Here is a 15,439-nt window from a genome sequence, read left to right on the forward strand (position 1 = left end):
ACGCACCATGCTGGGGTGCTGCCTGATGCATGATGGGTAAATAACATCATGACCTTTATCGTAGTGTTTTCCCCACTTACTTTTGCTTGCTATCCAGAATCTCCCTTCTCAACTAATCTCTCCAACCAGTGACTCATTAGTGGAGAAAAATGAGTTGAGAAAAGGCTTTGTTCATACAGCAGGGCAAATCTGAATTGTTTCTAAAAATCTAATATTGTTTTTTTAGCCAAAAACTTATACAAGTAAATAAGTGCCAGAGTCGCCACGTTGTTGTGAGTACGTAATGTGAAAGCAGGTGAAAGTTAGGCGAATGCCTACGATGGTGGAGACGTCGCATCTAGGTGGCAAGGGCTGGGCGATGTGTGTGTGTGTGTGTGTGTGTGTGTGTATGTATATATATATATATATATATATATATATATATATATATATATATATATACATATATATATATATATATATATATATATATATAATATATGAGCTCATCAGCCAGTTATTTATTATAAGCAAAAATAAAATAATCATGTCGCACTTCTGTTCATTTTCACATGAAGCTCTTGACTTCTATCTGCATGATGTTTGCGTTGCTCTGATGCCACACCATTGGCTGATTAGAGAATTACATGAATGTGAGGAACAGCTTTTGTGATTTAGCAACTTGACTGTAAAATATAATTTTGGATTTGTGCGATTATTTATTTGTTTGTTTGTTTGTTTGTTTTTATTTTGACATTTGAATGGCCTGAACACCGGTACATAATATCTGCTTCGTTGCACTGCCCCTACTGTGCACATCCTCCAGTTCACACTGCGATTTTAATCAGACTTTGTCATGGAGCAATAAACTGGTTTCAGCATTCATTAGTAGGATGAACATGAGTGGGGGGAAAAAGGGTCCCACTGCAGTGATTGGACCAGTCACTCTGTAACTGAGCATCGACTGTTTTGCCCTTTCGGTTAATGCTGTAGCTAGAACTTTCTTCCTCTGACCCGAGACCAATTTAGCGATTGATTGTAGCGAGACTTTGATTAACAAAGATTAATCCTGAAAGGGCATCTCCCAAGTGTCACGCTTAAACATGCTGGACACACTCTTTTACCCCAAATCCCGCTGAGGCCTATTAGTCCTGAACCACCCTGGGTTATGCAGATAGCCTCGCCACAGCGGGTTAGCAAAATTCCACCTGTAGCAATCGTCACATTTGCTGGTCTTTGTACGCAATGCATCTGAGCCAATTTTGCACCCCTGCACCTCAATTAAATGTCACCGGTTACAGCCTGAGGGTTAGAATGCTGCAGATACACTAAACACCGTTTAGCTCCGGGTTTTTCAGGACTCCTTCGTCTAGCCGTGACCGTTTCCCCGAGTGACGACGATCCCTGTCACAATTCATATGCATGTGTCAGAATGCTGCACACACTCAAGCATGTGTTTATAAAGTGCTAGGTCTGTCTGAAAGAATTAATTTAGCACACTTCCTACTTGCTCACACGCTGCTAGGCTTTGCATCCAAGTTTTTCTTTTTGGACAACATAAAATCAATAAAGCGTGTAAAAAAAAAAAAAAAAAAAAAAAAGGGATAAAAAAAAAATAATAATAATAAACCAGGCCAAGAATAACCGATCTGCCGGAGTAGCAATAGAAACGCTGCCACGTCTCTCGGCAGCACCAGAGAAGGAGAGCAGATGGTGGAGAAATTCCCTCATGACGCATTCTGATTGAAGATCTTCGCAGTTGCTTGCAAACATACCATTGTAATATCTGTGTGCGTCCGGTGACGCCGCGGTGCACGATGGTGCACTTTGTCTAAGCCAATATGCTAAATGCACGGTTTAGTTCATGCTCTTTGGATCTTTTTTCTGGTCTCATTTTTTTCTCTATACTTCACTCAACATGATCAGCACTCCAGAAGAGAACTTTGGTGATGTATCAGTGATGTTATAAATAGTCTGTGCAGAGTGTGTTCACTTTCTCAGGACTGTCGAATTACAGACAGCAGTTGAAAAAGGAACTGTTTGTATTTGAAGCTCCCTCTGCTGCCTGCAAGTTGAACTACAGCTATAATAAATATATGGATATGGATTCACCTTCCTCAATGTTCCTGCTGCTGGTTTCGGAAAGGGACAGGGCTGAGTAGCTCTGATCCAGCTAGGGCTGGATCTTAGTTCTGTGCCTGTAAGCTGTATTTAAGCGGTATAACTGTTAGCCAGATTTTACTGCTGCAGACAATAATTGCACGTTGCAAAAGAATTCTTTAACCATGAGTTCAGATCGTTGATCTTACAATCCCTAATGTGACTTGCTTATCGCAGCCAAAGTGCTGGCAGTATTTTACTTTTTTTTTTTCTTAAAATCTGAAGAGTTTGAGGGCTGCTACTCTCATCTAAAACCCACAAACAGGAGGACGGCTTGGGACGACGTACAGTAACTCGCAGGATAACGTCGTCATATCGCCAACGTCAATGGACGGGAAAACGATCCTTATTACCTCAGGCTCATTGTGAAGAATGTTTGTGTTTTTGTGAGTGTCCATGAAGGAATGTTTAGACATTCACTAGTAACATCGACTCGTATGAGGCTCCTTATTTTGTGGAGAACACACCGTATCGTTATACAGTTCAGTCCAGATATTATTAGAATTAGCATGATGAGTAATGATCTTAAAACAACAAAATCAGCTTAAACAGTCTAAACTGTTGTCCTCTCTGTGTGTGTTTTAGGTTACCCAAACATCGTGGCCACGTATGGGCGCGGATACACTGGATTTGCTCCGAGTTATAGCTACCAGTTTCCAGGTAAGTTACTGTGTGCTGCTGCTAAGAAAACTAAAAACACAGTTCATGAGTTGTTGAGTCAAGTATTGTTGAGTTTGTTGATGCTGGAGTTAAAGTATATAAAGGATATTTTAGCCATGGGATAACAGTGCATGCTCGATCTTAACGCATGTTAATGAACTTAAGCGTTTTAGTACGTCACTGCTTTCGTATATTAACCAGCATGTCTTCGCTGTCAGGGGGAATCCTTGTATCTCCAAAACCGTTATTTTTCAGGAAATTAAAAAAACGCCGTACCTTATCTGCAGTACACAGGGTTTAGTCCGCGTTGCAGTGGATTGTCTTGCGCTACATTCCTGTCCTCAGACGAGCACCAGAACTAGCGGGGGTCAAGATTTTTTTTTTCTTTGAGCCCAGTGTTTTGAAGACATTTACCTCAGAAGACGTGTTGATTCGTTGCGACTCTTATTAAGGAGAAATATGCCGCGGAGTGAGGAAGAGGTGGACAGTTGAAGTGTCCAATGGAGTTATGAGATTTGCGCTTAAGCTATTTTCAAGACTTTAGATTGGTTAATAACTTGTAAAAATAACAGACCCACGTGGGGACTGACCAATAGCATCGATATGTGAAAAAATATGAAATTGACCAAATTTGGACATACGAGGTTTCCGCCCGACAGCGACGATATAATGTTTATACTGCCGTAAGCATGATGCTAATTAGCTACACTGTGTGTTTACGTCACAAACAAAACGCAGTTAACAGCAGCTGTCTTCACCTCAGTTTTTATCTTTGTGAAATGAAATAAAACCTCTCCAACACGGTTAGGCTGAATCCTAATTGAATCATATAATATGCTCACTACATCAGGAGTCGTGTAACAGCATTGTAGTGCTTTGTAAATGCAGTGGGTTTTGGTTGGGAGCTTTGAGACAAAGAGCGACTTCAGTCAAAGCCTACTGAGAACTTGTAAAATAATTTTTTGTATTTAATTAGCACATGCATACAGTATTTAATATATATATTCTTTAATATATATATTCTATTTTATATATATTTCTTTGCCTTTTAAAGGTGTGAGTATATTAGTGAAATCTGTCCTGACAGGTCTAATAGTGAGAGAGTACATGTGCAATTTTTTTTTCCCACAAATGTTGCACAATTTTCTTGCCGTTAGTGGTCTCCATTATAGCTGCAGTGAAACCGAAAGCCACCAGTCTGAACATGGCAAGTGTGTGTTCACTCAGAGCTGTGGTCTGTGTGTGAGAGAGAGAGATGGTTAGAATGATGGGGAGAGTGTTGAGGGCTCTTGGCGTTGAGATGTTGGCACCGATACGTGCCGACTCGGCCCACGCCTCACTGCCTGTTGACTTCCTGCTTTATTTGAGCTTTGCACATGCCTGTTTGCTGCTCCGGACATCGGTGGCACACGGCTGATAAGCTTGAATGGGAGCCGTCTGACAGCAGCTCAGATCTCCGTAATAGGTTTTCGTGAGTGTTTGTGTGTGGAGGAAGGATGTGAGGGTTCTGACTGATAGTGGTCTTACTGTCTCACGTTCAGGTTCAATGCTGCAGGTTGGAAAGCATCTTAATAGTTTTGTGATGGTGTAGGTGAAACCTTTTTTTGGCTTTTTTTTTTTTTTTTTTGAAGCTCCTCAAGTGATGACAGTGTGGAGTAGAGTCATCAAAGTAAAAGCCTAATTGCACACTTTAGCTTGCCGATTGCCCCGAGCAATTAGGACCTCGTTCTTCTCCAGGCTTCAGTCAGTTTAGCGGGTGGAGAGGCTAATTGGAAACTCTTTCAGTGCGGCATTGTGAATAAATTCGTAAAAGAAAAAAAATCAAAGCACGTATCGATCATTTCATCCTGTCCATTTAAAAGCAAAGGAATTTGGAATTTCATCTACAGGACCGCTGAAGTGTACACTGAAAGACGGCTGGAACGAATGATAATACAGTGTTAATTTAGAAACGCTGTGTGCGCGTGTGCGTGCGTGTGCGATAATGCGTTCATGTGCGTGCCTGCATGCCAGCAGGGTTACTGATCACCAACGCAGTGTAACATTAGACCAGGGCTTTCATTAGAGCAGCATTAGCATGGTCGCATCATTAATGCCACCCACAGTGAACCCCAGCAGCTCTCTACTTTCTCCTGTGATGCTTTTAAACGCCTGTTAGGCCTCCATTAGGCCTGAGCACCACTCTCTTCTGTTTGCCTCAAAACAATTTGAAAAAGATGAAACGTGTGCCCACAATTACAGTCTGAAAAAGTACTGGCCTCTGGGAAAACCTGCTCTCATCCATCCATCCATCCATCCATCCATCCATCCTGTCGTTCTTGTTCACTCTTTCTCTACTTCTGCATACAGTATGGTGCTGCTAAAGACAGGCTACAGTAAGTCTCTCGTACTGGTATTGATGATGAATGGAAAACAGAGTAGTTCATGTTTACAGTCACAAATCACATCATTACATTACATTATATTCCTATGTAGGAAACAAAATATATAGGTTTGCTAACAAAATGACAGCAAAATTTAGCTATACTTTTATTTAATGTCTATCAAAAATGCAATTTTTACAATTTCTAGAAATTCAATATTTTATAAAATGTAGCTGCCCCACAGAGCTCACTGCTAACCAGAGAAATGTTAGATTTTGATTAAATTATTATAGTTATTAGTCAGTTTTTCTGTTTTTACCTGTGCTGAAGGGATTTAATAAAACCTTCACTCAAAAAAAAAATAAACAACTCAAAATAATCTAGTGACAATTTGAATCAAAAATACGCCGTGTAACTTCAGTAAATAGACAAATATTGTAAATAATGAGCCCAATAATTAAATATTCATGAAACTAATCTGTACTGAAGAGGTCTTTGTAAATGATTTGACAGTTTAAAGGGTTCCCTGGCTGCAGAAGCTTTGTGAATCGTGTGTGTCATAGTGAATGTTTTTAATACACGTCTAGATTTTGACACTAATATCTAAATCGGTGCATAAACAAACGGTTGCGCTAAACGTAAACCAGACAGCCGTTATTCACTTCCATGTATCCGCTGTGTTAAAAACGCTGCTGGAGGCGTGTTGGTGTCTCTGTCAGCACTAATCCCACAGCTTTGGCCCCATAAGACCCGCGCTATAACCCCCGGCTCCCATAACCCGATCCATGCTCTGTGTGACCTTGCTGTAGAGTTGAGAAGGTGAGTGTGTATGAAGAGGATTTGTGGAAGTCTTGGAAGGGGGGTTCGAGATTGACTCCGTTCAAAGGAGTGGAGCTCATTTTGTTTCAAAGCTGTCTCTCTAAGCCTCGTTCCGTGTGGCGCGTGTGGGGTGGAGGGATGAGAGAGAGAGACATTGAGATTGAAGCTCCTCCTGTTCCCTGTCAATGAGGGCACACCTCTCCATTTCACAGACCACCCATATGCTCCAGCTGCTCTGCTTTCTCACAATGAAAACCTTAAATGTTCCGTCTCTGGAAGGTCACAGCAATGCGTCAGCTTGTGTTCGGTTCAGACGTGCATTAAACATTTATAACAAGTGTGTGTTTATAACAAGTTCAGTGCCGTACTGTTACCTGGGATCTAGTGTTTGTCTTTTTAAGTTCATATCTTCAGACTGAAATCTTTTGTTCTTTCATGGTTCCATTCACCGGATTCTGCATTAGCCACTGCTAGCTTCGACAATATTGTACCAGGTACCTGCTCTTTCCACTATCTTTTTCTTTTACACACACAGACACGCTCACACATACATACACACACACAGACACACTCACACAGACACGCACACACACACACACACACACACACACACACAGGTCATCAGGGGGCTGATGGAAGTGACAGGCTTTTCTGTTAGCTCCTCTAGTCTGTCTCATATATCAGAGAATGCAGAGAGACATGATGAGCAGGAGAGCTGGAGGTGGCAGGAAACGTTTCTCTATCTACTCCAGCATCAGCACTCGTCCTCCCAGACTTTTTCTCTTTCTCTCCTTCATCTTTATGAGACACTGCCTGACTCCTGCGCACCACTTAATCACACGGCTGCTCTCGCTCTCAGCTCGGCTGCTTTCTGCTTTGTCGTCACGAATGTCACGAGTTGCATCATCAAAAAAAAAACAAACGTGGCTAAACGAAGGAACGTGGCTATAAGTCAAGTTACTAAAATGCACTTTTCAGCAAACATTACTGTAATCGTATTAAATGGTTTCATCGTATTGTGATGAAAATGTGACGCTGAAACTTTTTCCTTTGCTTGAGAAAGCAGCAAGTGTTCGCTTTTTGTTTTGTTTACACGTGGTGTAATGTTAAAGTCTCCTTAACATCTACATTTATTAAAATACTAAATAGATTAAAGATTTAAAACTGATTTAAATGGAAAGGGAATTTAAATCAAGTGTGAGCATTTATGTGTAAAAGTCAGAGAATCATCCAAGAGAATCATCCAGGAATCGAACAGTTGTTTATCTCTAATCTCTCATTTGGTATTACAATCTCTCTCTCGCTCTCTCTCTCTCTCTCTCTCTCTCTCTCTCTCTCTCTTTTTCTGCACCTGACAGTAAACAAAGAGTAACAGCCCACAAAGGCATGAGGTGAAAGTCAGTGCGGATCGTTTTACTGTGGCACAGAGGTCACAGCCGTGAACATACACACACACACACACGCGCACACACACACACACACACACACACACACACACACACACACACACACACACACTTATCCCTCTATAACTTATTCACTTGCTCAGAGGGCACAGAATGCATAACCTCTCCTCCTCTTCATCATGAACAGGAGCACCCCGTGCACTCACACACTCTTATTTAGACAGTGTGAAGTGCTGCGCTGTCATTATGGAAATTGGCCATCTGGAAGGATGAAACGTGGGGAAGATCTCTGCTTTTATGGCTTTGCCCTAAACAGCTCCTTCATTCACGTTCTCCTGACTCGCTCAGCCGAGGCGTGCGTGCGTACGCTAGAGCTTAAACCAGACCTGAAACGATAACGCCGCTCCGATCGCAGCATGAGAACGTTCGGTCTGAACCAGAGACGCTTGTTCCATGACCTGAACCATCACTTTAATCAATCCTGACGTTCCTAACCACAGAGCATGTTAGAGTCTAATGACAGTGACACCCATCAGCAGACCTTCTGTAAACAGAAGCAAAATTATTAAAGCTCAGTCACATCCAATAAATGCGTTTCATATTTAAAGGAAGGGTTCGGCAAAAACGAACACGTACGCATGACATGCAATGAGTATGAGTTTATCATCATTTTCCCTTATTTAAGTCACTCATTATTCACCAGGGGAGTGAATCTCTGCCCTTTAGTCGATTTGATCTCTATCTCGGATACGATTCGGCTCGGCAACAATATGATTGTTTACACCCGCCTTCTGTAAGTACACGTAGACTTGACATGATCATGGTTAGTAATGATCACACTCTTCAGGGTCATTCAGGGTGGGTGTGTGTGTGTGTGTGTGTGTGTGTGTGTGTGTGTGTGTATGAGCGAGCGAGAGAGAGACGGGATAAGTGGTCCCTTAGCATGGTCAACTCCCACCTCTCACAGCCTCAGTTACACACTTTGATGTAAGGTACTTAAAGGTTCCTGCTGTGTGTGTGTGTGTGTGTGTGTGTATGCGCACCCCCCAGTGTTTAAGCATGTGTGAGCTTGCCTTGTTTGGAGATCTCACACCTCCTTACTAATGCCCTGATGGACAAGAAAGGCTGGAAAAAAAAAGCTGTGAAAGTAGAGGAACAGAAGTGTGTGTGTGTGTGTGTGTGTCTGAGTATTAAACAGAGAAATTAAATAGCCTTTTATCAGAAATCAATAAGACAAGTCTTAATATTTGGGAATTAGAAGTCTTATTTAACCCATGTTCAGTTTAGTAATTAGCAGTGTTGTGAAACATTGCCTGAAGCCATTGAATCAGCGGTTTAAAAAAAAAAAATCTTCTCTACATGTTATTAATGATCAAAATAAACAATATTAATATAAATGGAGCCCTAAAAGAGCTCCCGGTGCGTTTGTGTGTGCGCAAGTGTGTAAAAAAGAGACCTAGAGAATGAGACCGTGACTTAAATCTCATTTTTGTTTTAATTTACACCAGTAATGTTTTATTCATCTCTGTGATATAAATAAGATTAAACATGATGGTGTTCGTTAGAGAAAATGAGCTGAGAGAATAAAGGTTTTATAGCATCGCTGCACTCTTTAAAATCTGATGAGTCAGATGTTTAGATATTGTTCGAGAGACTGGTGTCAGGAACAGATTACTGAGCGGAGAACTAGACCGATGATTTGACTGACGTTTTAAATGACCAACCACAAGCTCTGTTTTGTGCGAAATAGAGAACAGGAACTAACTTGTTTCTGGGATGGTCAACAACTTTAAGCACTACCTTGATTAATAAGTGCTGAATTGTAATTCATGGTACATGGCTTCTGGTCATCTTAAAGCTTCTGGCTGAAATGGGGTCCCGATTTGATTTAGTCTGCTATGTGTCCCGTGCTTTGTGACTACACAGAGTGGTTCAGCATGGCCTACACCTCACCACACAGGTGGATTTCTCTCAGTGTATCTCCATGCATTATGAAAGCTCTTTGCTTTGTATTGAGTTGCAGTAAAGATGTAATAGCGAGCCATAAAACATTCCAGCAGTAACCTTACACACACACACACACACACGGATTACCCTCAGCTGCTGTTCATCTCCGTGTTTGACCAAGCTCTTGCTTTCATCTTTCTCTCCTTTCTGTTTGTGTGTTTTCTTTTAAAAAGCCCCACAGTCGTTTCTGGAGTGTTTTGGAGAAGGCCATTAAAATGCATAACAAATTAGGGGTGTTTACTCTGGTGCTAACGAGTGGGAGGCCGTGGTGGCCCCGCTAATTAATAGCAGCACTTCGGGCTAACAAGACTGCCGTCTTGCGAAGAGGGCGGAGTCTCTTCCTGCTTTATTTTGGTTTTGAGATATCCTCTGAGGGAAAACTATTCCCAAGGTCCCCACAGATCCTGGAAGCATCTGGTCTGGAGATACAGAGGACCAGTGGAGATCAGGTAATGTTTCACAGCAACGGGTATTCCTCCCAATATTCAGGCCTATCAGATGTTTTTCCGACACTTGGAAAGGGAGGCTTTTACAGAGGACCACAAGGACTCTTCATCCAAGGACCTCCAAGACAGCAAAAAAACAGGAAAGGGGAGGTGGAGAGAAAAAAAAGCAAGCTGTAACCTTGACAGTGTGATGAGTCTTCCATTAGCCACAGGTCAGACTCTCAGTAACCCGGCTATTTGTGGCGCCGGCATGAGGAATTATTTATTTTAGCGGACGTCTTTCGGCTTGCTCGGCTGCTCCCGGTGACGCCGTGGCCCTAGCGTGGTCTGAGAGAGACGAGCAAAGTTTTGATGTTTTATTATACGTGCACATACAGCTCTCTTGGAGGCGACCGGGGGCGAGAAAGTCACCTCCATAAAATATATCCGGCGGAACGGTAATGAGCGAGTAATGCGGGCCAAAGCTATACATCAGTGCTACAATAGCCTTATTCCCCGCACAGGGCACAGAAGCTCAGAGCGCCGCCCCCGTGTGTATCCAGCTGTGTAAGTGTGTGCTAATGCGTCATAAATTACACCTCGGCTCTGTGCTTTCAGTCCTGCGCCACTGATGAGTTCAGACTCTAGTTAGGCTTGCGAGACGGTGCCTGTCATACGCTTCCATATACAAAATGACATGCCATTATGGAGCTGGCGAAAATGAATGCAACACGGCTGTCTGAAGTGCTGCTAATGCACGTAAAAGAACAATGGTGTGTATTTCTGGAAAACTTTTCTCCGACTCGCCCCTTTTAAACAGTGGCTCAAGTGTGTGGACTCATCAGTGAAAAGCTCCTTTATTTAACTTTATACGTCTGCTTTGTTTACAATCCAGATGCTGACAGAAAAGATCTCCGGATTTAAATGAGTCAAACCGTTCAGTCGTGTCATATTTTGAACACGGTTTTTAGTTATTGCATGTACACAATGTTTATTATTATTATCATTATTATTATTATTATCATCATCATCATCATCATCATTATTATTATTATCGTAATTATTATTACCACACACACAACCTCCAGCTTCTTGGTACATTTCCACCAGTGTTCAAATATGTTGTGAAGTTTTTTATATATACCTTGTTTAGAGATGGTTTCAAGTCACACCAACAATTTTACTGATCTGTGATTACATCAGCATCACAGCTGTAGTGTAATACTAAAAAAAAAAAGAAAGCAAAAGCTCAACACTCAGCATGCCTTGGTGATGATCACTACATCAGGGGAAAATTATGTAAAGTTGATTTTTCATTGACGTGTTCCTACAAGGATCCTCAAGTGGATCTTAAGAATCACACCTTCCTGAAAGCTCACGTCTTAGTTCTCCTTTGGGTGAATGTGTGTGTGTGTGTGTGTGTGTGTGTGTGTGTCTGTGGAGATGAGCTCTGTACTGTGTAAAGAGGCACCTGGGCTTGGGGCCACTCGCTTCGATTCAGGGCTTTGATTGCACTCTGCCGAGCTTTTCAGAAAACAACAAACGCCTTCAGCTCGCAGCAGAACGCCTCAACAACATGGTAGCTGTCACTCCACAGATGAAAAGACAGCAATAGCTGTTCTCCCCTTGACTATTCTTATTTGGCATGATTTTCTTTCGCTTTGTGATTTGTCTTTTTCGTTCTTTTCGAATATGATCGAGAGGGGCAAGCCTTGTATTTCCCACGACCCTAAGGCTGAAGAAAGGAGAAGCGGGCTGAGTGCTGGCGGATTTGGCCCGGAGTCTCGGCTGTATTTACAGCTTGATCCTCTTTTTATGAGCGCTGGCGCTGCAGCTTGTGAAGTTTAGCCCCTCTTACTGGCAGATTTGCTGTTTCGGGACCTCAGGATTCGAATGGAGTCGACTGCTTTCTGCTTTTCCTGTGTTGTGCTCACAACTACGCTCACTTAAAGGCAACCCTCGATTCCCAGTTGCTAATTTAACATTCCAGTGCACTGTATAATTGCATAACTGTATAAGCCTTTAAGTGATCCAAGTGATGTTAGAGCTGACAGAAAAAACTCGTTCATCCCTTATTTCAATTCTGACTGAGACTTTACAATGTGTAGTTCTTCGTTTCTCACCTGGAGCTGTGGAAAAGAAAGGGTGGATGAGGTAGAAGCTAAGCTTGAAGGCACAACCAGAAAGAACCAGGCCCTAGGAGAGAGGCTGTTACGGCAGTAGTCATAAATGAATCGTAGATTTCTTTACTCTTATATAAACAACTACAGGAAGCAAATTATTACCAGTTTAGTGCCAAGCTGCATGTTTAAGTGATCACACCACTTTACTCAAAAGGCATTGTTTGACTCAGTAACGTGATTCAGAAAAGGACAGTGTTTAAAATAAAATCTGCCTGATGTTAGCTTAGATTGTCTCCAAACTGTGCTGGTGAGATGAATCCAGCTTGTCTTTTATTGTTGCTACTAGCTTGTCACGTGTCAGCTGTCACATCGGGAAGTTTGTTTAAGGCACAGTTTGAGGCGAGGGTCTGATATTTTTATTTATTATTTCTTTCTTTCTGTTTAATACTTGAAATTTACCTGCTAGAAAGCTAGTAGTTATAAGCAACGTAACACGTTGGTCACCAAACACATCTTGGCTGATTGACAGACTGTGACAGCAGATTTGTGGTAAGAGAGAAATGGTGATGTGTAAATGCTTTTTGTTCTGTAAAATCACCAAATGTCACTCAGCACCTCACACCGCATCAAAGATCTCCATATAATGTCTTTAATCATCCTGAAAATCATCATCAACCTCCCAAAGAGAAATCAGGCTGAAGGAGACAGCAGTTATCGAACAGATTTCTTAAAAAGCGGGATCTGCTTGTGTTTTCTCATTATAGTTATGAGTTATGATTGGAGCGTAGGTTCGGTTTTGGCAAACCGGCAGCTACAGGGTTTGTGCTGCATGAAGCCTGTTTGCTCTGCAGCATGAACAGCTCCTCTTCCCCTCTCTCGACCTGAAACAGAGTGTAGCTCCAGGCCCTCGTGGAACCCTGGCATACCGTTCGGGACGCTCTCTCGAGACCCCTGGCCGAGGCAGTAAGCAGATGTGTCCTTGTGCCCTCCCTGGAGTCCTGCCTTTATTCCAAGTACAGCTTCAGATGACAGAAGGGGCAAAAACAACATTGGGTAGAAGAAAAAAACCAACTAAAATCGAAATATTGGCTTTATCACGCTGGTAATAAAAGGGCCATGAAATTGATTTAATGCCGCAGCGCCTCTCTTGGGCGGCTTCTTACGGCGCCAGCGGAAAACAATGAGCTGGCAAGAACTATTAATTAACCCTCCTAATCCGGCACAGTTAATCTCTCTGAAGAACTTTTTGCGATAAGTCTGAGAGCAGGGCGAGGGAGCAGCGACAGGGCGACAAGGAATACGAAGTACTCGAGCAAAATAAAGGAGCATTTGACTTATGGCTCTGGAGAGGAGCATTTACGAAGAAAGGGGCTAAGAGGTGGACTGAGGAAGAGGAGACAAGAGGATGTGGGTTTTTATTTATTATACAAAATTTTTTTTTTATTTTTTTTTCCGTACAAGCACGAGGTTCAGATTTGGTTCTCTGAAGAGATTAATGAGTGTGGATAAGAATAAAGAAATGAAAAGTGCAGAGATTAGAGTGCGGATGCTAAGCCAGGACAAGGTCTGATTGTAAAGTGACCCCGATGAGTCATTTTCTTTTTTTTTCATCCTGAACGGCCACAATACCACAAAATCCAAAAGGAGTTAAACATCTGGAACACAGTCGTATGCAAAATGATGGGTGTCCCTAACTAAATTATAGATTTAATTGATTAAACTATTTCTTCCACATTTTCTTGATTGCTGTTAAGAAATGGATCGAACACTGAACAATAGCGCCATCAGTGCTTGTATAAAAGTGTGTACTAGAGGCTGGTGCTGATGTCTTTCTAGCCCACCCTGTATATTCAGGCGTAATACTCTTATGCCTATATCTACAATGCTTATAATGGTTTCATAATGTTTATAGGTTGTTAATTCAGCATTCACAGCCCTTCCTATTAAAACCAAGACTTTTTATGGGCTTCTCTGCTAATCATTGGGACTTTTAAACGAGACTGGTGTGTTAGCTGTCGCGGGAATTGGACCGATAGTGGGGGCTGGTTGAGCTGTCTGAGTTGAGCTATTTCTGATTACATGCTATCACTCCTCTGACTGTGAGTCCCATCTCCACTGTCAGACCCCCACCGTCTGATGAGCTGCTGTCACACACTGATCTATGCCTTCATTAGAGTGCCCGGTCTGTAATTATATTTATTATAACGCAATGTCTCAGCCGCGTTACTCCGATGTATGTCCCTAATCAGAAAGCACTAATGACGATGTTTGATTACGATGTTCAACAAACAAACCTTTGTGTTGTAGTTAACATTATTTACTGGTTCTTGCGTGAAGACTTTTTGATTTGACCACCATCTGTGAAGCTTCACTTTAAAACTCACCATAATGAGTTCACTAATCTTAATCTTGACATTTAAACTTTGCCTTGATCATATTCATGTGATGAGACACATCATTCTCCTCGATTAAGGCTGTTTAAGAAGACCGCATGGTTTTTGACAGGCCTCATTGCTGCACATGGAGGGGAATGGCGTAATAGGCACTCTGTAACAAGCTATTAATCCCTCTGTCCCCATCTTTTGTGTGTGTGTAGGGTGGGGGTGCAGGGCAGACCATCCAAGCTTAGCTAGTGACTACCCATTATTCATTGTCTTCTCATTGTGCCTGAGAATGAATCACACACACACACACACACACACACACACACAGCTGGCTGGTCCCTAAACCAAGTCCACCAGAGCAACAATGTAAATCTCAAGTATTGCTCTTTTAAAATAAATAAAGGTAACATTAACTCCAATGACTCCAAGACTGATTTGAAGTTTAGAGATTAAAATGAAAACCTAATTTTGTGCTTATTCTTTGCCCCTAACAAATTCTAGCTGCCTTCATAACAAACTAACTAGCCTAACATTTTCTTTGTTTTTAGCTGTTCCTGACAACCATTTTGGTATGAAATGCCAAATAATTATTATTTATTTTTATATTGTTTATATTTTGCAATGATAAACTAGATTCAAAGCCCAGGGGACGAATATGATTTTCTCTTGAACTCTAAGTGGCTGTTTCCCAGTGTTGTTCTTGACGTTTTTTTGTGGAGATGCTAACATCGAAGTTTAATTGCAGAGAATTTCAAATATGCTTTAACAAATCTAAGCATTCGAGATCCCCAAAATTAATCTGCAACACAATATTGGGGTCATAATCTGGTAGTGTGCATCTGACCTTTGGCATCACTGGGTCTACATCTTTCTTAGGACATCAAGATGATAGGCTTTTTTTTTTTCTTTTATAAATTGTAGGGTGTTTGTCTTCTCTGAAGCTGTTCATCCGAACAACCGTCCATTTCCTTTAGCCTGTACTTTTACCAGTTGGCTTGGACTGATCTCCAGCTGAATGCTGAGTATTTGGTGTGAACGGCCCTTTACTGACCATCCGACCTCTTTAGCCTTCTGACTTGAACAGTCCTATAATTTTTAGCTCAAGTGAAACAT

General features: G+C 41.8%; 1 protein-coding gene across 5 annotated transcripts in view; it reads left to right on the forward strand.

Annotated features, from left to right (window-relative positions):
- Positions 1-15,439, forward strand: part of msi2a (musashi RNA-binding protein 2a) — a 212,643-nt gene that overhangs the window by 171,432 nt on the left and 25,772 nt on the right. For all 5 annotated transcript variants that reach the window (XM_060895608.1, XM_060895607.1, XM_060895610.1 and 2 more), the window contains exon 10: positions 2,725-2,799. In XM_060895608.1, coding sequence (XP_060751591.1) covers positions 2,725-2,799 — 75 coding nt within the window. The remainder of the gene's footprint in view (positions 1-2,724; positions 2,800-15,439) is intronic.

Source organism: Tachysurus vachellii, chromosome 20, assembly GCF_030014155.1.
Source record: "Tachysurus vachellii isolate PV-2020 chromosome 20, HZAU_Pvac_v1, whole genome shotgun sequence".
Lineage (NCBI taxonomy): Eukaryota > Metazoa > Chordata > Actinopteri > Siluriformes > Bagridae > Tachysurus > Tachysurus vachellii.